The sequence below is a fragment of the Camellia sinensis genome, chromosome 2 (genome assembly GCF_055761805.1).
Source record: "Camellia sinensis isolate YWXY chromosome 2, ASM5576180v1, whole genome shotgun sequence".
Lineage (NCBI taxonomy): Eukaryota > Viridiplantae > Streptophyta > Magnoliopsida > Ericales > Theaceae > Camellia > Camellia sinensis.
The window spans coordinates 209,275,443-209,295,533 of record NC_138962.1 but is presented as its reverse complement, the minus strand read 5'-3'; the positions used below and the strand labels follow the sequence as shown (position 1 = coordinate 209,295,533).

Genomic DNA, 20,091 nt, shown 5'->3' with positions numbered 1-20,091 from the left:
CGATTTTGTCCTTGAAATTAAGCAATAGTATATTCAATTGTCTTTATTTGAAATAAAATTCAAAATTCTGGGTCAAATGTGTCACAATTGAAAAGTCAAGGATCAAAGTGACACAAGTCCCAAACTATAGGGACTGTTAGTGTTATTTGCCCTATAACTAATTTCTTCTTTAGTTATGACCTTAGTGTAGTTATAACTTATGAGAGTTTTAGTTATACCTCATGTATTGTTTGGTTATGACTTTTTTTTTTTTTTTTTTTTTAGTTATAACTCAGAAAACATAAAATTATATCATTTTCTTTTTTAGTTATAAAGTGATATGGTACACACCCCTTAAAATGTGTGTACCATAATCTTTCCCATTTTATAAGCATATTCCCGTTACGTTATTTTGTGATACATGTTACATATTCTTTTTAGTAGAATTATGATAATTTATTGTTCAGAAGAAGAAAAAAAAAAAAAAAGTTACGTATTAGAAAATATTTGGACAAAAAATATATAATATTACCATAAAAATATATAAAATTACCACAATATGAGTAATTTGATTTCTAAATTATAAATTATCATAACTCTATAAAAAAAATTACATAATTTTTAACATAAAAATATATAATATACACCATAAAAAGTACATAACATGCTGATCATGATGTATAATAATTCTCTTTGCATTTACTGAATCAATTGTTTGTGGAATCTACCGGCAACGAACTATAGTGTTGCTCACTAAAATAAATGATTGTTTCCATTGAATTTGGTAGCTAATATGGAGTAGATTCACCAACTTACCATTATTATTGAGGTTGATGCTAACTTGACTGAGGATCCCAAAGGGACCTAATATATACAAATTTCTATAAATAAAAATTTTACACACACACACCAAAAAAAAAAAAAAAAAAAAAAAACCTCATCTAAAATATTGTGGTAATGTCATTTGAAATAATAATAATAATCACAGACCTTAAAATTAACGACTGGACATATCTCTAATAACCTTTTAAAGTGACTCAAATTCGATATCTTAAATTTTATTTATTTTTTTATAATTTACAATGATAACTAATTTGTCTTGAAATGAATGGACATCATTATTGTATGAACTCTTTGCGCAAAATATTTGTTTGTATACATTGGAATAAAAATTTCCATTCCAACCATGTACTGGAATAGAGATTTCCCACTAAGGTGTCTCAACTCATTTAGAATGTGCCACATCTTGTTTTTTTATCAAACAACTCTGAAGCCTACAACAAAAACCTCAACTGACAATTTTTTTTTTTTTTTATAAATAAATTGGTAGTTTGTTTCAGTATCATAGAAACTTAAAAAAAGGCTTATTACTGGAACCAAACTATTAGTGATTACCATTACAAAAAAAACAAGCCTTTACCAGCTAAGTCTTTGATACTTCACTAGTCCCATAACCTCTGTCTCACTCTCTCTGTACATTCTTTGAAGGACTTTAATCAACTTCATCATCACTCAAAAAAGGGACAACTTTTTTTTTTTGTAACCCTAAATCCTACCCTCTAAAACAGTAACAGTTTGCATGGCTTCTCAACCCACCACAAACACTTCCCATGGCACACATCATCCTAGGTTTTAAATAGCGGTATCAATGATAAGCTCATATGTCGATCGATATTGAACAATATCAGATGTATACCGATAAATAACAATATCGAAAGTCCAAAATCCTGCTACATATAACCATACATCCCATTAGTTACTTCTCACCATTGTAGGGCGATTCACTAAAGGTTGGAGGAACCACCACCGAAGAAGAAACCTTAAACCTCTTACTCCTCGACACTTCACCGCCATCAATCTCCGGACTATCCATCCAATACCCCATCATTTGATCACCAAATCCTTGTTGATCACCTAAAAAAACCTCCCCAACATCTGACCCATCTGAGTCCAACCCGTGTTGCCGGAATCTGACCCACTCATTGCTGCCATCTGACACACTCGAGCTCTCCCACGAGGGCGGCTCCACCTCATCCGCAGCCACATGAGGCACAATGATGCTTGGTTGCACCACCTTCTCAATACCCTTCATGTCAATAGGGCTTTGGTAATGGTAGCTCCTAAAATGAAATATACTAGCAAAAGTGAAGTGATCACTAACCCTAGTACTCTTAGATGATGACTTGGTATTGTCTGTTGGCCTAGCCATGATACTTTGCAAATTCTTGCTTAGCTTGGCTTTCAAGGAAGAGAAGGAAAGCCCAGCACGGCCATCGGATTCAGATGAATCCGATTGAACCGGGTTATGATTCGTTGTTGCAAAGTTGGTTCGAGCATTTTCTCCACGTAGTGCTCGAGCAGCCTCATCATAGGCTCTAGCGGCCTCTTCAGGGGTATCATAGGTTCCGAGCCATAGTCTTACACGTTGCGATGAGTCCTTGATCTCAGCCACCCATCTCCCCGATGGTCGTTGCCGAACACCAACAAATCTACGAACGGTTGACTTGGTCGGTTGGACCATGTTGGTGGCGGCGGCGGCGGTGGTGACGCTGGTGGTTTTGGTGGTTTTAGAACCTGCCATGGACACTAAGGTGGCAAGGAATTTTTTGTTGAGTTGTAATAAAGTATTTCTATGGTTGCATGTGGAGTAACACATAATTATATAGGTGAGATTGTTGTGGCACTATCAATAAGGCCATTCCTAAGATGGGGTTAAGGAATAGCATATGCTCTTTCTCAATTATTATTATTGTTATTATTTTTCATATAAAAAATTTGCAAACTCTCTTAGCTTTGTCTTGATTTGCAAAAGCTTGGCTTGGGGAAACTTGAGCTTGAGCTAAGTTCATCCTCTCTCATTCTCTATCTCTATGTCTTATTTAATAAATTGATTTTAAAGTGATTAATTTGAGTATTAAATTCTGAAAATTATATCTATTGAGTACTGTGAAAGTATTGGATATTAATGTTGAGTAAAAGTATTTTTAAAATTTTCATACATATGACCTATTCTCCTAGTCTATAATACATATTTGAACAGATTGATTATCGTTATATTTCATATATATATTATCATAGTGAAATTATAGTGAATTACGTAAATCTTATATTCTTATATGTGCATGTGATCTGCAATTATTTTTTATTTGTATCTGGTTTTTTTAATCTTATCATTCCTTTTGAGTGTTACAAATTCTAAGTATATAATATTAGATTATAGAACTAAATACAACCATCTTACATGGAATGGAACTCATATATATATCCATTTTTATGATTTGATTCTACTCACATCAGAAAAGTATTTTCTAATTTGAGAACAAAATCTAAAATGATGATCCCACACTTTCAAATCCCTTCTAACACCCTCAATTATTGAAGAATAGGATTAAGGAATGGCCTTAACCATGGTTTGGTATTAGGGTTCCAAATCAACCATATGTCAGCTTGGAAGCCGCAGCTCAACCGAGCTAAGCTGCACATAATTTGTTAATGATAAAATCAGAGAGAAGCCGACAAAAAGAAAGACGGTCTGAATTTGTCGGCTTGTAAATGAAGATTCAATTTGGGACGTTGGATTTCAGAATTTTAAAATCCGGCGGAAAAGGTTAATTTAATACTAATTGTTAACTATGTGCGGTTAAAGTTAAACCATTGGATTTTAGTACTTGGTTGGTGATTGAATGATCAGTGGAGCCCCAATCCACTTCCCATGTCCTTTGTGTTGTTTGTATTTCACTCCCTAAAATGCCCTCAATCATGAATGATTGATCCAATCAAAAGATGTAATGTGCTCACTAAAGTGGGTAAAATTTGCGAGCAAGGATCCTTCAGAGTTTTTTTTTCTTAAAGTTTTTTAGAGTAGTGTATTGTGTGGTTGAGATTTAGGTCAAGTTTGGGAAGACTAAATAAGTACACTTTTTGTCTTTTTGGACTAAAAAATTGAGGTTGAAAATATGGATGTTTGGGTTAACTTTTTGACTTTTTATTGAAAAATGTGTAATAAAAAATTATAAAAATTGATTTGTAGGGAAAAATTTGAATTGGGAGTTGTGCAGCCGTAATTGTTGACTTTTGGTGAATAGTGTTAACTTTTTAACTTTTTGAGTAACTTTTTGACTTTTTGACTTTTTGGGAACATCCCAAACTTGGCCTAATGACAAGTCACATCAATTTTTCAGCATTAAATCTCAACCACACAATACACCACTTTAGGAAACTTTAGAAAAAAACACTCTAGAGGATCCTTGGTGAAAATTTGTGAGAATAAAAATAAATTCACCTTACAAATTTGACAGTTCTTTTAAAATTTTAATTTATATAATTATTTGTTTCATTTTTATCAATCATCCATCCGTCATATTGATGAAAAAATTGTGCTTTCATCTATTTAACACTAAAACGTCTATTTTATCCTTAATTAGGGGTGTGCGTAATACAGTTCGAGCGATTTGAGAGTAAAATTATAAACTAAATAGTGGATTAACGGATTGACAGATTGACGAATTGGGATTTGAGCGTTTTTGGACGAATTTGCGAATTGAAGAATATTCTAACCAATTATCAAGCATTTGCATAATATATAATACAAATTTACATAATATTTTTCATATATATAATACAAACTAATTTTACATAATATTTTTCATATATATAACTACTAATTTGTAATAAATTTCACATCTTAAATTTCTCATACTCATTTTTACTTTGATATATTTCATTATAGATTAAAAAATATATATGTATTAACTATAGTGGAGCGGAGCAGTTTCGAAAGCAAATTATAAATTTTAAAGTTTAAACCGTGGTTAACGAATAGAGCAGATTGATGTGAATCGGAGCGATTTTAGCGAATTTGGTGATATTTTGCACATACACACCATTTGCATTAGGAGCTCATATTTGCTAAAGTGAAAGTTCTCAACTTCATTGGTGAAGAAGTTGGTGCATTATGAAACCAATTTGTATCTACGTCAGTGATCTAAACCGTTCAACTTATAAGACAAGTTAAGAAAAATATGCATGTAAAAAATTAGACTGATCAGACATAAGTAATCGCATGATCAAATAATATATATATTATAATAAATAGATAATTTATTCCTAAAAAATTTATGTGTATAGATAAAAATAATATAATATTATAGCAATTGATATTGAATCAAGTTAATTTTTTGCATAGATAATTTTCTCAATTAGTTGTATGAGATGATTAGTTTAGATCACTAAAATAGGCCTAAATTACTCCAATAATGGATCAACTTTACCATGAATTTGAGATTTTCAACTTTAGCAATTTGGATTCCTATATTAGATCCAGCCATTTTAACTTCACTAAAAAAAACATTAATGTCATTATGCCAAACTTCTAAAATTTACTATATTTTTACCAAATCAGTATAACATTCCTAACTTAAAATATGTAGATTAAATTTATTCTAAATTTAAGTGCATCACAACAAGAATGAATTTGAATTCAATATTGGTCCATGATTATAAGTTGGTTTAATCACACATTAGAGGGTTATTTAGGATATTAAATTCATCTTATTATCGGATGCAATGCGCTTGGATTAACACTTAATTTTTCAGGTTCTACCTTTAATTCCCTACATTTTTATTATCCTAATGGTGGAAACGAGAGATTTTGTTGCCTAGCAATGTGTATTTTAAGGTTTATTACACGCGGAAGGACAGATGGCACATGTCAAGTGACTTGATTTGGTCATTAACTAATGCTTGTTAATTTAATTTAATTTAATTTTTTACAGTTGAAATATGCGTTCATATTCACACACTAGAAAATAATCCAAGAAAAATGCTTTTGATGATTCAATCAATGGAAACAATTCATCGTTACTGTAATCATCACTAAACTATTCTTTTCTTCTACTTATTTTTTGTGTGTGTGGCTACATACTAAAATTCTTTGAGCGATTAGTTACCCATTTTGCATAATCTCTAACCATGTAAAAATAATTTATATCATCTAACCTCGGGTAGGGAAGGGGATGAGGATTTAACCCTAATCAGATGAACATCCTTACAGGTAGAGGTGTTCGTGGTGTGGTTGCAGTCGAGAAACCTTCAATTTGCGATCTATCTGCCGAATTGGCGGATTGAAAAAAATAATCCACAATCGTCCATTAGATTGGCGGATATACATTGACGGATAGATGAAAATCGATTTGGTGGTGTAAACTTTTATAAATTTTGAATATAATACAACAACTTGTCAAAAAAAAAAAAAAAAATTTAGATAACAATCTAATTCAACATAACCAAAAGATTATCAAGTAAATTGTCAAATACTAATAATAAATACATATAAGAAAACTATGCATTATCAAAACTATTTTATGACTTCTTTTTTTTAATTCAAAAACTATTTAATTTGATTTTTTTAAAAATGACAAAATTAAACCTTATATTTTTCACACAAAAATACCAAATATCAACACTTGTCATTTGATAGAAGGATTTTTAAATTGAAAATAAATTCAAACACAACAAAAAATCTAAACTCTTTTTCAATTAAAAACACAAATAGAATATCTAAACAAATTGAAAAAACAAAGTCTTATAAATTACTAGGGGTGCTCGCGGTTTGGCAGTTCAGCTACAGTCAAAGGAATCTCAAATCCATCATCCGTCCAAAACTAGGCGAATTAAAAAAAATCAATCTACAATCGTCCGCTCGTCATCACGCATCCGTCCAAAATGAGATGGATCGGTTTGATTCGGTCAGTTTGAGCAGATTGGAATATCCACTGCACCCCTACTTACAAGTTATTAACCACTAAGAGCTCGTTTGAAATGTGGATTGATTTTTTGACTTTTTGGCAATTTTAGCTTGAGGCTAAAAAGTCTCATTTAGAATAGATTTTTTTGACTTTTGTGAGAGAAAAAATAAAATAATTATAGACTGAATGTGACATTTTGTCCTATTTGGCTAAAATAGTCTATTTTATCTTATATGACTATTTTAATCCAAATATTCTTCCCAAACAAGCTCTAAACTATTCAGAAAAGATAGAAATAAAAATAAAAAATTACCCAAAATATTGATTGATGGTCTGAACTCAATACTAGAAATAAATCTCAACCTAAAGTTGTTTTTGAGTTTTTTTTTTTTTTGGAATAAATTTTCTAAATTCCTAACATTGCTGGAGAACTTCATGACTTGCTGAATCATTGTGGTGGTTAAAAGTTCCAAAAAGAATCACAACCATTCAAAATAGTATGCAAGGGGGGCATGCGTAGAATGAGGCAACAACCTTGGCCAATTCCAAAAAAATACCTTGGCCAATTCCATATTTTAGGTAAATTTTTTAACATTTGCAACCATTTTGCATTTTTGTCTGTAAATAAGTGTTGTTTAGCGCATGATATCTTTCACACTTTCGATGATATCATTGTTAAAAAAGAAATTGACTTAATCACTGTCCTCATCACAAACCAGTGGTTAAAAATAGCCAATGGTGTGCCCTTGTTGGTTAACAGTTTGGCATATCAATAAAGGATCCTATGTGCTTCTTCTTTTTTTCCTTTTTTTTTTGGAACTAGATAAAAGAATGCCCTGAGATGTTATCACTGCATTCGTAGGCTCAAGCTCTGGAATAACCAATTGTCGGTCTGATATAAAAACCTAGATGAAGGGACCCATCACCGAGACACCAATGGAGCTCAATCACACGTTACAGACAGCCCAGATTTCAAGAGAAGTATAGGCGAGGTTTCCGAAGAGAGCAAACTGTAAAGCAGCAAGAATTTGCCCCTCCCAAGAATCAAACCTGAGTCACGTTTGTGGAGAGAAATACCTTCTCTATTAGACCACCACCCCTGGTGGTAAGTGTCCTATGTGCTTGCTCTGGATTATTTTGACATTTTGTAACCCCAACAGTTAGCTAGCTTTTGTCATGGTACCCTAATTCTCATGACCTAATCTTACACCAAAGATTAGAACATGTTTCCATATGTGACATATAAGCCTATTTTGTATCATTTTTGTTTCTTAATTTTCATTTTTATTTTTTGGAATATATATATATATATATATGTATGTATATATAATAAGGCCCCTTTTGGAAAGTGAGTTATAATCCACTTTCCAAATTATAACCCACTTCCCCTCTCACAAAAAGGCTGCTTATAATCAGCTTTTGACCAAAAAGTTGATTATAACCATCTTCCCAAAATAGCCCTAAATTTGTATGGCAAACTTATTCAAAAACTATTTTAGGAATTTTTTTTTTCAAAAAGACCCACTTTTTAACTAGTAATTTACTGACATTATCAGTTTCTTATTTTCTATCTGTACATAATATAGGAAAGAAATTCCGTCTTTTTTACTACTCTTCTATATTTTAAACATGCTTGGTGAGTAGCCTGTAGTACTGGCTAGCAGTGAAGGGTGGCCGCTGAAGTTGATGGTTGAAGTGTCACTGGAGATCAAAGGGTGGTGGCCGAAGGCTGGTCAAATAACATGATCAGAGGGTAGTCAGACATCAATCTGCGAGAGGTGGTGAATTGAATGGTAGTGGTGGCCAGTGTTGGGTAGTGACTGATGGTGGTTGAAGAGGGAGAAAGGCAAAACTTGTTTTGAAAACAAAATAAAACATCTTTTTCATTTTCAAAAAATTTGAAAAGTTTGGAATCAATTCCGCTTTAATGAAAGAAAAACAAAAATACACTAAACGAGTTTCCACTTTCAGTTTTCAAAAAAAAATAGTATATATACATATATATTAACAGAAAACAAAAAATGAAAGTGTTTACAAAGAAAACCCAAAAAGTTATTTTGAATTTCTGAAAATTACTTTTCGCAAAAAAAATAAAAGCAAAATGAAAATTATGGTTGTTTTTGAATTTTTCATGTCTTTAATTCCATAAATAAAACAATACCAAACATGCCAGAATTTCACACCATGGTCATTATACACATATATGATAATCCTACATAATTTCTCCTTGATGTTCTAATTAGATGGAAAGAGCTTGAAGTGACCTGAAAGTGAAGGGTGTACACTGTGTGTCACATTTCCATCAAACTCAAAGAGTGTCTTTTTGTGCTCTCCAGGGGGCCTGCTCTTAATCTTCTATTGCTCATTAGAAGCCTGTAAAATGAATTTTTAACCAAAAGGGGTATCAAAATTAATGGGCAAAATGCATAATAGAAGATGACAAGAACAGTTCCAAATTAATAAAGTATTTGCATAACATGAAATAAAATGATTGAGACAAGCAAATTCAATTTCCCAACTTTACTGTGCCTTAATACCACAAAAACCGTGAATTCTTTTGATATCGATATTTTCAGTCTATAAAATAGGTAGGTACTAATATTACAAGAAAACACTACTACCTTAGCGATTTATGCTTCGGAAAGCACATTTCGAAATGTGGTATACTTTTGTTCCGAAATTATGAATTTAACAATCCAAAGCGATCCCAAAAAGACTAGAACATGTTTCTATTAATGTATTAGGTATTGTTTTCGTTTTCTGCTTTCTGTATTCATTTTTTGAAAAAACATAAATAAATAAAAAAAAAAACTTTGTTTGGCAAACTGATTCAGAAAACTAATTTCGGTAAAGTTTTCTTAAAACAACTCACTTTTTAAGAAACAGAGCCTGGGTGTTTTCAAATTTTTCATTGCCTTTGTTTTCTAAAAAAAAATATAAAAAAACAGGCCTGAATTTCACATAATTTGTCCCTCTTATTCTAATTAGACGGAAACTACTTTAAGTGACCTGAAAGTGAAGGGTGTACACTGTGTGTCACATTCCCATCAAACTCAAAGAGTGTCTGTTGGCCTGCTCTCAATCTTCTATTGCTCTCTAGAAGCCTGTAAAATGAAATTTTAACCAAAAAGAGTATCAAAATGAGTGGGCAAAATACATAATAAAAGATGGCAAGAGAAGTTCCAAATAAACAATGCATTTAGATACCATGAAATACAATGATGGACCAATTTAGTTATTAGAAAATAGAGAGTGGTTGTTGGAGCTTTGAGGATGAAAATTTCAACTTTACCATGTCTTTAATACAACAAAGACCATGAATTCTATTGACATCAATCCTTTCAGTCTATATGTTGAGCAGAAATCAACTGGTTCCAAAAAAAAAAAAAAAAAACAATCAAACACACAAAACACAAAATATAAATCGTATGGCTATGTGCTTATGTCCACAGAGAAAGGATTACAGAACTCTGAATCTCTCAGCTCAACCACTCCACAATGCTGACACAATCTCTCGCAGATACCCTAGCTGAAAAATACAATGATTACTTCCAAACTTTGGCCTAAAGGTCCCTTACAAGTTACAGTAAATCTGAGTGAACAATAAAAATACAAGACTTGACAGCACTATAAAATAGGTAGGTACCAACTCACCCATCATCTTAAGATGCAATTTAAGTTCATTTTACACTCTGAGCTATTTCCTATTTTCACTGCACAAATTGTAAGCAAAAGCTACAGTAAACAACCTAGCATGGAATTAGAAGATTTCCTATGAAATTGGATCAAATGATTCTTCTGCAAAGTAGCATCCAAATACACAGCAAAGAATTCTGAATTTGTCCAATTCCAATTTGCCCTAAATGTAGAAGACAGTCCACCAACCATAGAGCAAAATTAAGTGCAGAGTTATGAATATTTTTTTGTGACGAGGCATATTCAAAGTTGTCCTCATTGTCGGTAGAATGAAACAAATAGTATAATATAATGAAATGCCAAATGAAGTACTAATCAAAGCATTTATCACAGCAATGCAACAGTGAAGGATCATTGTCATATGGTAGTTGGAGACATGCCCAATGCAACTAAATCATAGTAGTTAATTGTAGTCTAAGAAGCACGGACATGAATATGATACAGTACAAATACGGCAATACAACAAAACCTAAGAAACTTGAATATGGTTCTACATGTTTATGCTTGTACAAAATTTATTTATATAATTTTTAATAATATAGAATGCATAAAAATAAAACCAAAGGCAAAAATACATTCATAAAAGATCAAGTACTAAATTCCTTAACATCAAACATGGTTTGAAGTAAACAGTTGTCCACTGATCAAAAAAAAGTAAACAGCTATCTAATCATTACAAACTACTCAATATATAAATTTAAGGACACTTCATCATGGCTTACCCAGTCATCCCAGCAAGAGAGAGAGAGAGAGAGAGAGAGATTCTTCACCAATTGTCACTAAGGATCTTTTCACAGAAAAACAAACAAATCTGTCTGGACTTGCAAGTTGCAACAAAAGAAATAAATAATTTATACAAAAACATAAACAAATAAGTCATAACGCTCATATTTCAGTCAAACAACGAGCTTCTTTTATCTGTGAATCTACAGTCAATGACACAGTGTTGCATACCAATCTTTATCACACCAATCAACACTATCAAAAAAATGTATGTGGCAACTTACTTGAAAAGGTGTTCAAAGTTCTGATTAAATTGAACTTGTCTCTCTACAGCATTTGAGAATATGATTTTTAAGTACGTTGTGGTTCTTTATGATTTATACGGCATCAGAACTAAGTTCTTCTGAATTCTACTGTTATTTCAGGAATTCAAGAAATCACACCAAACACATTCTTCAATTTAACATTTTCCTGCAGAGGCATCCGAAAGTGCAATTCATATCATTTTCCTGATTGCTTCAATAGTCTCTTCTCAAAGTCTTTCAAAAGTAACCTAGGAAAAATCTAGCTACTTGAGATATGCCTGATCAGAGGCTTTCAGATTGCCCATAAATTGTAAAACAAACCAAGCACAATCCTAGTTTTGAGCTCATTAATGTTCTAAATTGAGCTCAAACTCAATCAGCCAGCTCATAAGCGGCTTAAGGTTGCAACATGAAGCTTGTTCCAGATCAGTAACAACATAAATGTGTCGAACCCAATCCCTACCTTAAAACTTGCCTTTTCTTTTAACCTTGATTAAGCAGCCAAGCATTTGACATTGCCCAGCTCGTATATAAGCATAAGTGAATTGGCTATCCGGCTTATCTTTCCCATTTGAACTGTAACACCATTGTGCATTTCCAGGAAGTAACACTATATTTCTTAGGCAGACTGGGGACAATATCAAGAGGAAATTGAAAATAAACAGCATAGTGATTTGCATTGGCAGTGCAGGAAGACTTGGACCAACAAATGAAGATTCCAATACAATGAATAATCAATCAGCATTACACACACAGTGAGGCAACATTGAGTTGAAGCCTTAGCAAGATCTATCACAATCCAACAAAACTCAATTTTCATTTGGTGGGAAGATGACTAAAAATCAGCGCGATACCAAAGTTATATTTAGAGCTATGCTTCAGTTAACCAATCAATTTTATTTTTGGTGATTTTTATTTTATATTTTTTAATTAATTTGATTTCCTATTTTAGTTTTTTAACATGATGGTCATCATAATTTAAAATGCAATCACATGCCATAAAAGATGAAAACGGAATTATATCAAGATGCACACACACACACGCACACAAAATGAGAAAGAGAGCGGTAGAGAAAGAAAAGAGAGAGAAGAGAGAAATAATATAAAATTTGTAAGAGAAGATTTTAGCAAAATTAAACATTTAAAGTGACAAATTGCAAGGATTTTGTTGAAACGAAGTAAAGAAGAGAGGAGGTGAAACTTAAATGGAACAAATTGAAAACATTTTTTAACTAGAGTTAAAACTGTGATTTTAAAAAATGGCACATCCCCTCCTGGTCTAACATGGCTCCACCACTGATCACAAGTATTTAGGATGACTGCAACCCCACAACAATTAGAAAGTCAACATTCACAGGGCTATCTATAATTCCCATCATGTATTAAGACCTAGGGCTGCAATACAACCATCCAGCTATCTATAGTTCAATGTTTCTTTTCTATGCATCAATTTCTCAAACAAGACATCACATAAAGACACATACAAAACTATGTATACATACTATGGTTTCCAATTCCCAGTGATAGTTTTAGCAGGGCACTAAGGTTATTAGAGTGAGTTGATGACAAATTTCACACACGGGATTGATGATATGAATATAATGAAGATCTATAAAAGGAGATATTTGAGAAAATTAAATTTTGAACTTCAAGGCTACATAAAGGCCCTGCAATATAAATATGTGATCATATAATTCTGATCTCTCCCTTTTGCATTACGACAGCTGTAATGGGATATCAAACAGATACTGAAGACATAAAGTACAAAACCAAATAAAGAACTCAATAATCTACAAAGTTTCATACTTGGAAAACAGTATTGCAAAGACTGTTCAAGAATGGCACATCAAATACGAAATTAGATTCTTCAAAGGTTTCCATGGCCTGCCTCACAGAGGGTGGGACCAAGTAGGACTAACTTCGACTTTTTTAACAAGCAACATAAGGGAAGAGTTTGAAAAACTGCACAATGCCATTGCAGGATCTAGGGAGGGACAAATGTACACAGCTATACCTCCACATGTGAGAGGCTCTTTTCATGGTTTGAACCCGTGACATCCATGTTGCAATGGAGCAACCTCGACTTTGAAACAGGTACTTCACAAATTTAGAAGAGTTTGTGTTACATAGTTGACTAGCATATCAAAAGAGCATCAATTCTAAATTGCTTTTGTGATAAATTATTATTATGATGCACATGGCTAACCTGCTGAGGTCCTGAACATACTAGTGCAAAATGCACCTCCATCTGCATTAGAAAATAACTAGATTTGTGGCTATAATTGCTGAGGAAGTAAGTTTCTTCTCCAATATAAGAACAAAATTGTTCTTCTAACCTTTTTTGCAATTCCTTTTCAATTTAAGTGGATGAAATATTGTTCTATACATTGGGGCCATGCAAACTGAAGCACACAATCACACACGCAATCTAAAGTGAAAAAGGGGGGAGGTGGACACATAATTACTCGGTTCAGCACAAACATGCCTACAGCCACTAGTGTGACAAAAAATCAACCATATAGCATAGAGATTTTACAGATATGAGACCAATAATGCAATGATGATCACATTTACTTACCGTGTTTTGTTTACCATCTCATTTGCCAACACTACATTGGTAACAAGCATGACTGGTAGAACTAATATAAGGTTAACACATGAGATTATTAAAAACAAAATAGTAAGGAAAATGTGATCGTTATAACTTCTTCCTTTTTTTGGATAACCCACGACACGACCCCCTTTCAAGTTAGATTTGACACCAATAGGATCCCTGCCTAGTTAAGATTAGACACCCAAATCTGGAGGTAATGAGATGCACCATTCCTCATCACCAGGTGAAAAGCAAGAAGAGCCTTGGTTTCACCAAGAGTTGAACTAGAGACCTAGAGATTATAACATTATTATTGATATGAGACAATCCAAAACACCCAATTTGACACCAAAACATGCATTTGGAAACAATTCCCATTTCAGTGACCCACTCAAAAGTAACTGAGTCCTGAAGTAAGACCCACTTCTCTACTCATCCCAGTGTCCCAAGCAAGATTTTAAAAAACCGTTGCAACCGTTACTTAACGCCGTTACGTAACGGTTGTAGTGGTTACTGTCACCCATTACGGCCACTATAGCGGTGTGACGGAAATTTACATGTGTAACGACCGTTTCGGTGTTACGTAACGGCTATAGCGGTACCGTAACGGCCGTAACAGGACACCGTTACACCATTTTACAATATTCTGAATAGCTTTTTTTTTCTAAAAAAATAATAAAAGATTACAAAAAATAAATAAATACTCAAGTGATCCAAGTCCAAAGAAAAAATCTTATATTAATTTTTTTTCTTTATAATTTTTTTTAAAAATTTATGGCACAAATTTTATCTTATTATCCTTTCATTTAATAATTGTAAATATTTTTTATTCTATTCAGTTAGTTAAGGCATTAGCAAAAAATAATTTGTAGACATTTAAAATTAATTATTCTTAAAATCATTAACTATTGAAATAAAATGTAAAAAACTCATTTTATAGTGATTTAAAAATATGAAATGTATTAGATTATACTTAAAAATTAACAAAATTGATCAAAATTTATTTTAAACCTCACTAAAACGGTAACTTTTTTTCAAATTGTGCGAAAAATTTAAAAAAATCACGGTTCCATTTACTGTAACCGTTACGCGACAACCTTTACACCCCCACAATCGCTACTGCGTCACCGCAACCGCTTTTCAAAACCTTGGTCCCAAGCCTATGCGAGGACTCCTCACCTCACATAATGTCTTTCTCTTTCTTTGTTTCCTATCACCAATTAGTAACAGGGGAAGGAATGAATTATGCAACTCAATTGACATTGTTTGTTACAAGTGTTTCCATCCTTGCCGTAAAAAGATGGAATATAACAATCAAAAGTGAATAACACAAAAGTTCAGTAGAAACAATTCCTTTTATCAGCTCAACCAACATAAGTTCACAATTACATAACATTGTGATTTTCAAATGAATGTAAACTGCATAACATTATGATGAGCAAAAATTCACTGTAATTGAGCATAGAGAGCAACAACACCCCTCAAATCATTCCAAAGTACCAACCAATAACACAAAATCCACATAGAGATAGGTTATTAACAAACACTAGCGTACAACAGAGGTCGTCATTTAAATATTTATTTAACAATCATACGAAGCAACAAAACAAAAATCCAACTAACCCACAAAAATCTAATCGAACCAATTGACACCCAGTATCAAACAAAGACACCGACACAACCCACAATCCATAATCAGCACAATCAAAAAAAATAAAAATAAAAATCGAATCAAATCAAACCAAATCAAAACGCGCCATAGATGCAATTCACCAAATAAAAACCTAAATCAACAATGTAGCTCAGGAAACCCTTCATCTTCCTTCTTCGTTTCTCTCTCTCTCTCTCGCCAGCTTTTAATACCATTTGATGACCAAACCCAAACCAAACCGAGCCTTTTAAGTCCCATCAAATGGCTCGCTTACATAAACTCTCTTCTCTACTAGCCTTTAATTGTCATTTAATTAGTTAAATTTAATTTGATTCATATATCTATTTATTATATTTATCAACTTCAATTTAAGTCTCTTTCTCTTAATACTTTTGTACAGGGTAAAATGTTTTCAGTTCTTCATACTCTTTCAATCCAAGCTTCACGTAACGTCGCTTGATCTGAAAGCAGAAAGATGGTGAGTTGTCCGACAATATGCTGCCAAATAAACCCTTCGACAATCAAGTCAGCACACTTAGAGGAGGAGGAGGAGGAGGAGGAGAAGAAGAAGAAGAATGGAAATAAAGCACTTTAGAGAGAGAGAGAGAGAGTTGTGAATTCATTCAGGTTGCTTACCTTTAACGTTTCCCGATTCCTCATTTTTTAAGCATTCCTCATTTTTTAGGTTGGTTACGCAGCCTCAGAGATGTAGGCACACTATCTCTGCTGTCCTTCCTTGGACAGGCGGCTGTGCTTCTCTCTACCTTCCTTACACGTGTAAAAACCAAAACCATCAAACAGTGTTTGTCGAACCGCCAAACGGTATTGACGCATACTAGGAGTGGATTTTCCCTTCTTCATATCATTGGTCCAGGTGGCTCACACAACTGGGCTATCACGACCGACCTATCACTTGGGGAGAAACACCGCAATGAATGGGATGGCCGAATTATAATAAATCGATCCATCTGAACTGACCGGTCGTAAGGCGCGCGGTTTGACATCTCGGTCTCGCCCCGCTACCTTATAAAACATCTCAGCCTAGATTCAACTAGACTGTCCGTGGCTCAGCCCAACGTATCACTACGGATCTAACCGAACATCAGGCCGAATCGTAGCTCGGTTGAGCACCTGCATGTCTCCGCATTTTGGTCGACGATCTGCTCGGCCCAACGTAATGGGCCGGGGAGTCGCATTGGTTTAATTCGGTCAAACACAGGGTCTGGCCACCGCAAGGCCCAACACCATACCCTGCGCTACCATAGCTCGACCCTATTGTTCGGCACAAATCCCTCTCTCAATTGTCCCTTAATTCCATCCGAACTGAGCGTGATTGGGATTATTATTCTGACCGAGTTACCTAATTTGGTCGGTCATTGAGGATTGCACTAGTTGTCTTGTCATCGATCATTCAGCCGTACTGACAAACCATTTTTTCGATGCCACATGGGTTTACCCCATTGGTTCCGTGCAACCCCACAGCTGTCTTCATCACGCGCAAAATTCAAAAGGTTGCCGCCCTTTGGTTTCCTCCCATTTTTTATACAAACGTGAAGGGCCAAACATGCCACCGCTGTTCATTTTCTCTATTGAGCCAAACCCTAGCCTCCTCAGAGCCCTTTCCGTCACTACTGTCGTTGTGGCTTCCGTTTATGCCGTCCCCAATGTTTTTCATCGCCTAGGACCTCGCACTAGTGGGTTGCATCTCAACTTATCTTCCAAGTGTGTAAGTTCCTCTTGCTTCAAACTCCCCTTTCATTGTTGTTCTTCGTGTTTCTGTCTGGGACTATTGATACCCTGCCAGTGCCTTTTCTTTGGGGTAAAACTGGCAGGGAAGTAAACATTAGGCAGAACTGGAATCAAAGAGATGGATGGGGCCACCGTGCCCCTCGTTTCCCTTTGTTTCAATGCATAAACTTCATATTTAGGATGAATAGCCTAAACCCTGGATAAGACCGAGCAAATTCCCATTTTTAGATCCAAAAAGAGGATTTAGCCGATCAAAAATTGGCTTGTGGTCCTCCCTTGAGGCTGAGACTGAGCTGTAAGTTGTAAAGGAGCTAGAACCGAGCTAGGAAGATTGAACTGACGTAGATAGTTGAACCAAGATAGGAAGATCGAACCGATCAAATGCCCCATGATCCTTTACCAAGCTAAACACTTCCTTATAAGAGCCGTGCAAATTATGTCGTGCTAATACTTGGACTTATTTTTTAATAATGCAGAACAAACTAGGACCGACCATGCCCACTTAGTATTACTATCGATGAGGCTCAAAGTCCGAGCAAACAATCACCAAATTTTGACCGAGCTACGACAAAAATTAACCAACTAAATAAAATCGGGATAGATGGGGAAATACCGTTTTATGGTCAGCTCTCCTAGGACAATGAATGAATTTCGTAAAGAGTTCAACATCCCAGACGATGTCCACTTGGAGCTGGCCAAGAAAGAAGACACCTCCTGGGGTGAGCTGGACAAATGCCCCTTCACGGTCGTGTCTATTGTGGAAGGCGGCTTACGCTTCCCAGCTCAACCCCTAATCTGTGAGTTTTTGAGGCAGCCTAGGTTGTGTCCCACCCAAGTTTCAAACAACACGTACAAAATAATAAATGGAGTGGCCGCGCTGAACCGAATGCTGGGCATAAATCTCGGCCTTGCCGAGATATTCCACCAATATACCCTTAGTAAAAATAAAGGCGGCTTCTGCTAGTACCTCAAGGTCAGCAAAGGCTGAGCAAAGCTCATTGAGGGTAATCCAGGCGCCCATACCGGGCTGGTACATTCATAAAAATTTTGGGAGTGCTGGTGAGCATCATAGCACGGTTTAACTCTTTAGATTCGATTTGTTCTACCCGACCTAACACTTGATTTTATTTTTGTAGATTACAAATTTTTGGCGGACGATTATTCTAACGCCAACCAGGAGGTTATAAGGGTTGCTCTTCGACACCGAGCGAAAGAAAAAGAAGCCTAGAAACTGCTCGGATTCGAACCAAGCTACCGATATACTGTACCGCGCAAGAGCCGGGTCACCGATTTTCTTTGCATTCCTTTTCCAGAGCCAGATCCCATTCTCCCACTGATCAGGCTAGTTCCCCTTACAGCTGAACAGAAGATGGCAAAAATTCGCGCTATCAAATTGATAATTATGGGCGAACCGAGGGACTCCCAGCCTGCGAAAGCTACAGGGGGCCAATCCTCCGTGCCAAACGTGCCAGATAAGAGACCGGTGCTAGCTCTCACCAGTGAGCAAGTTACTGGCTGGTCCAAGAAGAGACCGAGGTCAGCATAGACCGAGCAAAATCTAGTCGATGAGGATTCAGTCGAGCTGCCGTCGTCTGATCAGGGAGACCAGATTGAATCTCTTGCCGGGCAATCCATCCGATCAACCGTCTCCCCAGTTTGGTCGCCCGAGCTGACGTACAAAAGCCGAGCAGTGTCGGTGGTTGATTTAGTTTACGCCGACAACGACTATTCGCTTGGTTTTAACATGACCAAGGGCTTACTACTCCCTTAGGACATAAAGAAGCATGACGAACTGTCCGATCTGAAAGTTCTCCGCTCGGCAGCAAAGTCGATCGTGCTGGTAAGTAGTCAAGTCTCTATTTGTGTTGTTTTTCTGCAAGTTATTGATCTGCCCCCCATACTGACTGCTTTCCATCGGCAGACCACACAGAGGAACTATCTCGCTCATGAGTGAATGATTCCTGTTCGGAAAAGTCTGCGCGAGGCCATTGCAGACAACAAAACAAAAACGGCTGAGCTAGAAAAGTTAAAGACCGCTCAAGAAAAGACAGTAACCGAGCGTGACCAGCTCGCTGAACTGTTGGCTAGGGCGGACGAGGATAAGCAAAATTCCCTCCAAGTGACCAAGGCCAGATACATCGTCGAGCTACGCAAACTCCGCGAAGCCCACAAGGCCGAGATGGATAAGTAGATTGAAGATGCAGAAAATCGCGGCTATGCGGAGAGCGAAAAAGCTTATGAATGGCAGGTACAGGGGACGAAGGACATTTTTTTCCAGTGTGGTTGGAAAGCAGCCATGGAAAAACTTGGCCTGGGTCAAGACTCTAACCTGTTCTGAAATCCCCTTGCTGCCTTCATTTCTGGTCACATGCAAGCTTACGCCAGCGCTGCGCAGAAGAAGCTAATTGAATAGGCGAAGCTAGCAGCTATGGCGGAAGCTTCCATTATGCAACCAACCGAGCAAAATCCTCCTTTTGAGGTGTCCGAGGAAGGGGCCCAATAGACCGAGGAGCCTGAACAAGAGGTGGACGTAGTGGTCGGCACCCAAGTGGAAGATGCCGAGATGGGGGCGACCGACCAAGTGAACACCGTTGACCTTGATTGAACTTTCTCTTCTTCTTTTTTTTTTTTCCATTTTTTTACTATTTG

The 20,091-nt window shown here is 35.5% G+C and overlaps 1 protein-coding gene and 1 long non-coding RNA gene across 3 annotated transcripts; both read right to left on the bottom strand.

The window, feature by feature from the left end:
- Positions 1–1,112: 1,112 nt before the first annotated feature.
- Positions 1,113–2,607, bottom strand: LOC114302551 (uncharacterized). The gene has a single exon (XM_028247584.2). It carries the CDS (start codon positions 2,558–2,560, stop codon positions 1,736–1,738), a length of 825 nt encoding a protein of 274 aa, XP_028103385.2. The 5' UTR covers positions 2,561–2,607; the 3' UTR covers positions 1,113–1,735.
- Positions 2,608–8,839: 6,232 nt separating this feature from the next.
- LOC114302564 (uncharacterized) lies at positions 8,840–15,977 on the bottom strand. 2 transcript variants are annotated; one of them, XR_014362405.1, is made up of 3 exons: positions 11,144–15,977; positions 9,735–10,093; positions 8,840–9,098 (listed from the first exon to the last, which is right to left on the bottom strand). It is a non-coding gene; the product is annotated as an uncharacterized LOC114302564 (long non-coding RNA). The 2 variants fall into 2 exon arrangements; XR_003643449.2 differs by having other exon boundaries at positions 9,735–9,829; positions 11,144–15,976.
- Positions 15,978–20,091: the final 4,114 nt, after the last annotated feature.

Excerpts from the sequence above, each read along its gene's own strand:
- LOC114302551 (XM_028247584.2), bottom strand. The coding sequence starts at position 2,560 with ATGGCAGGTTCTAAAACCACCAAAACCACCAGCGTCACCACCGCCGCC.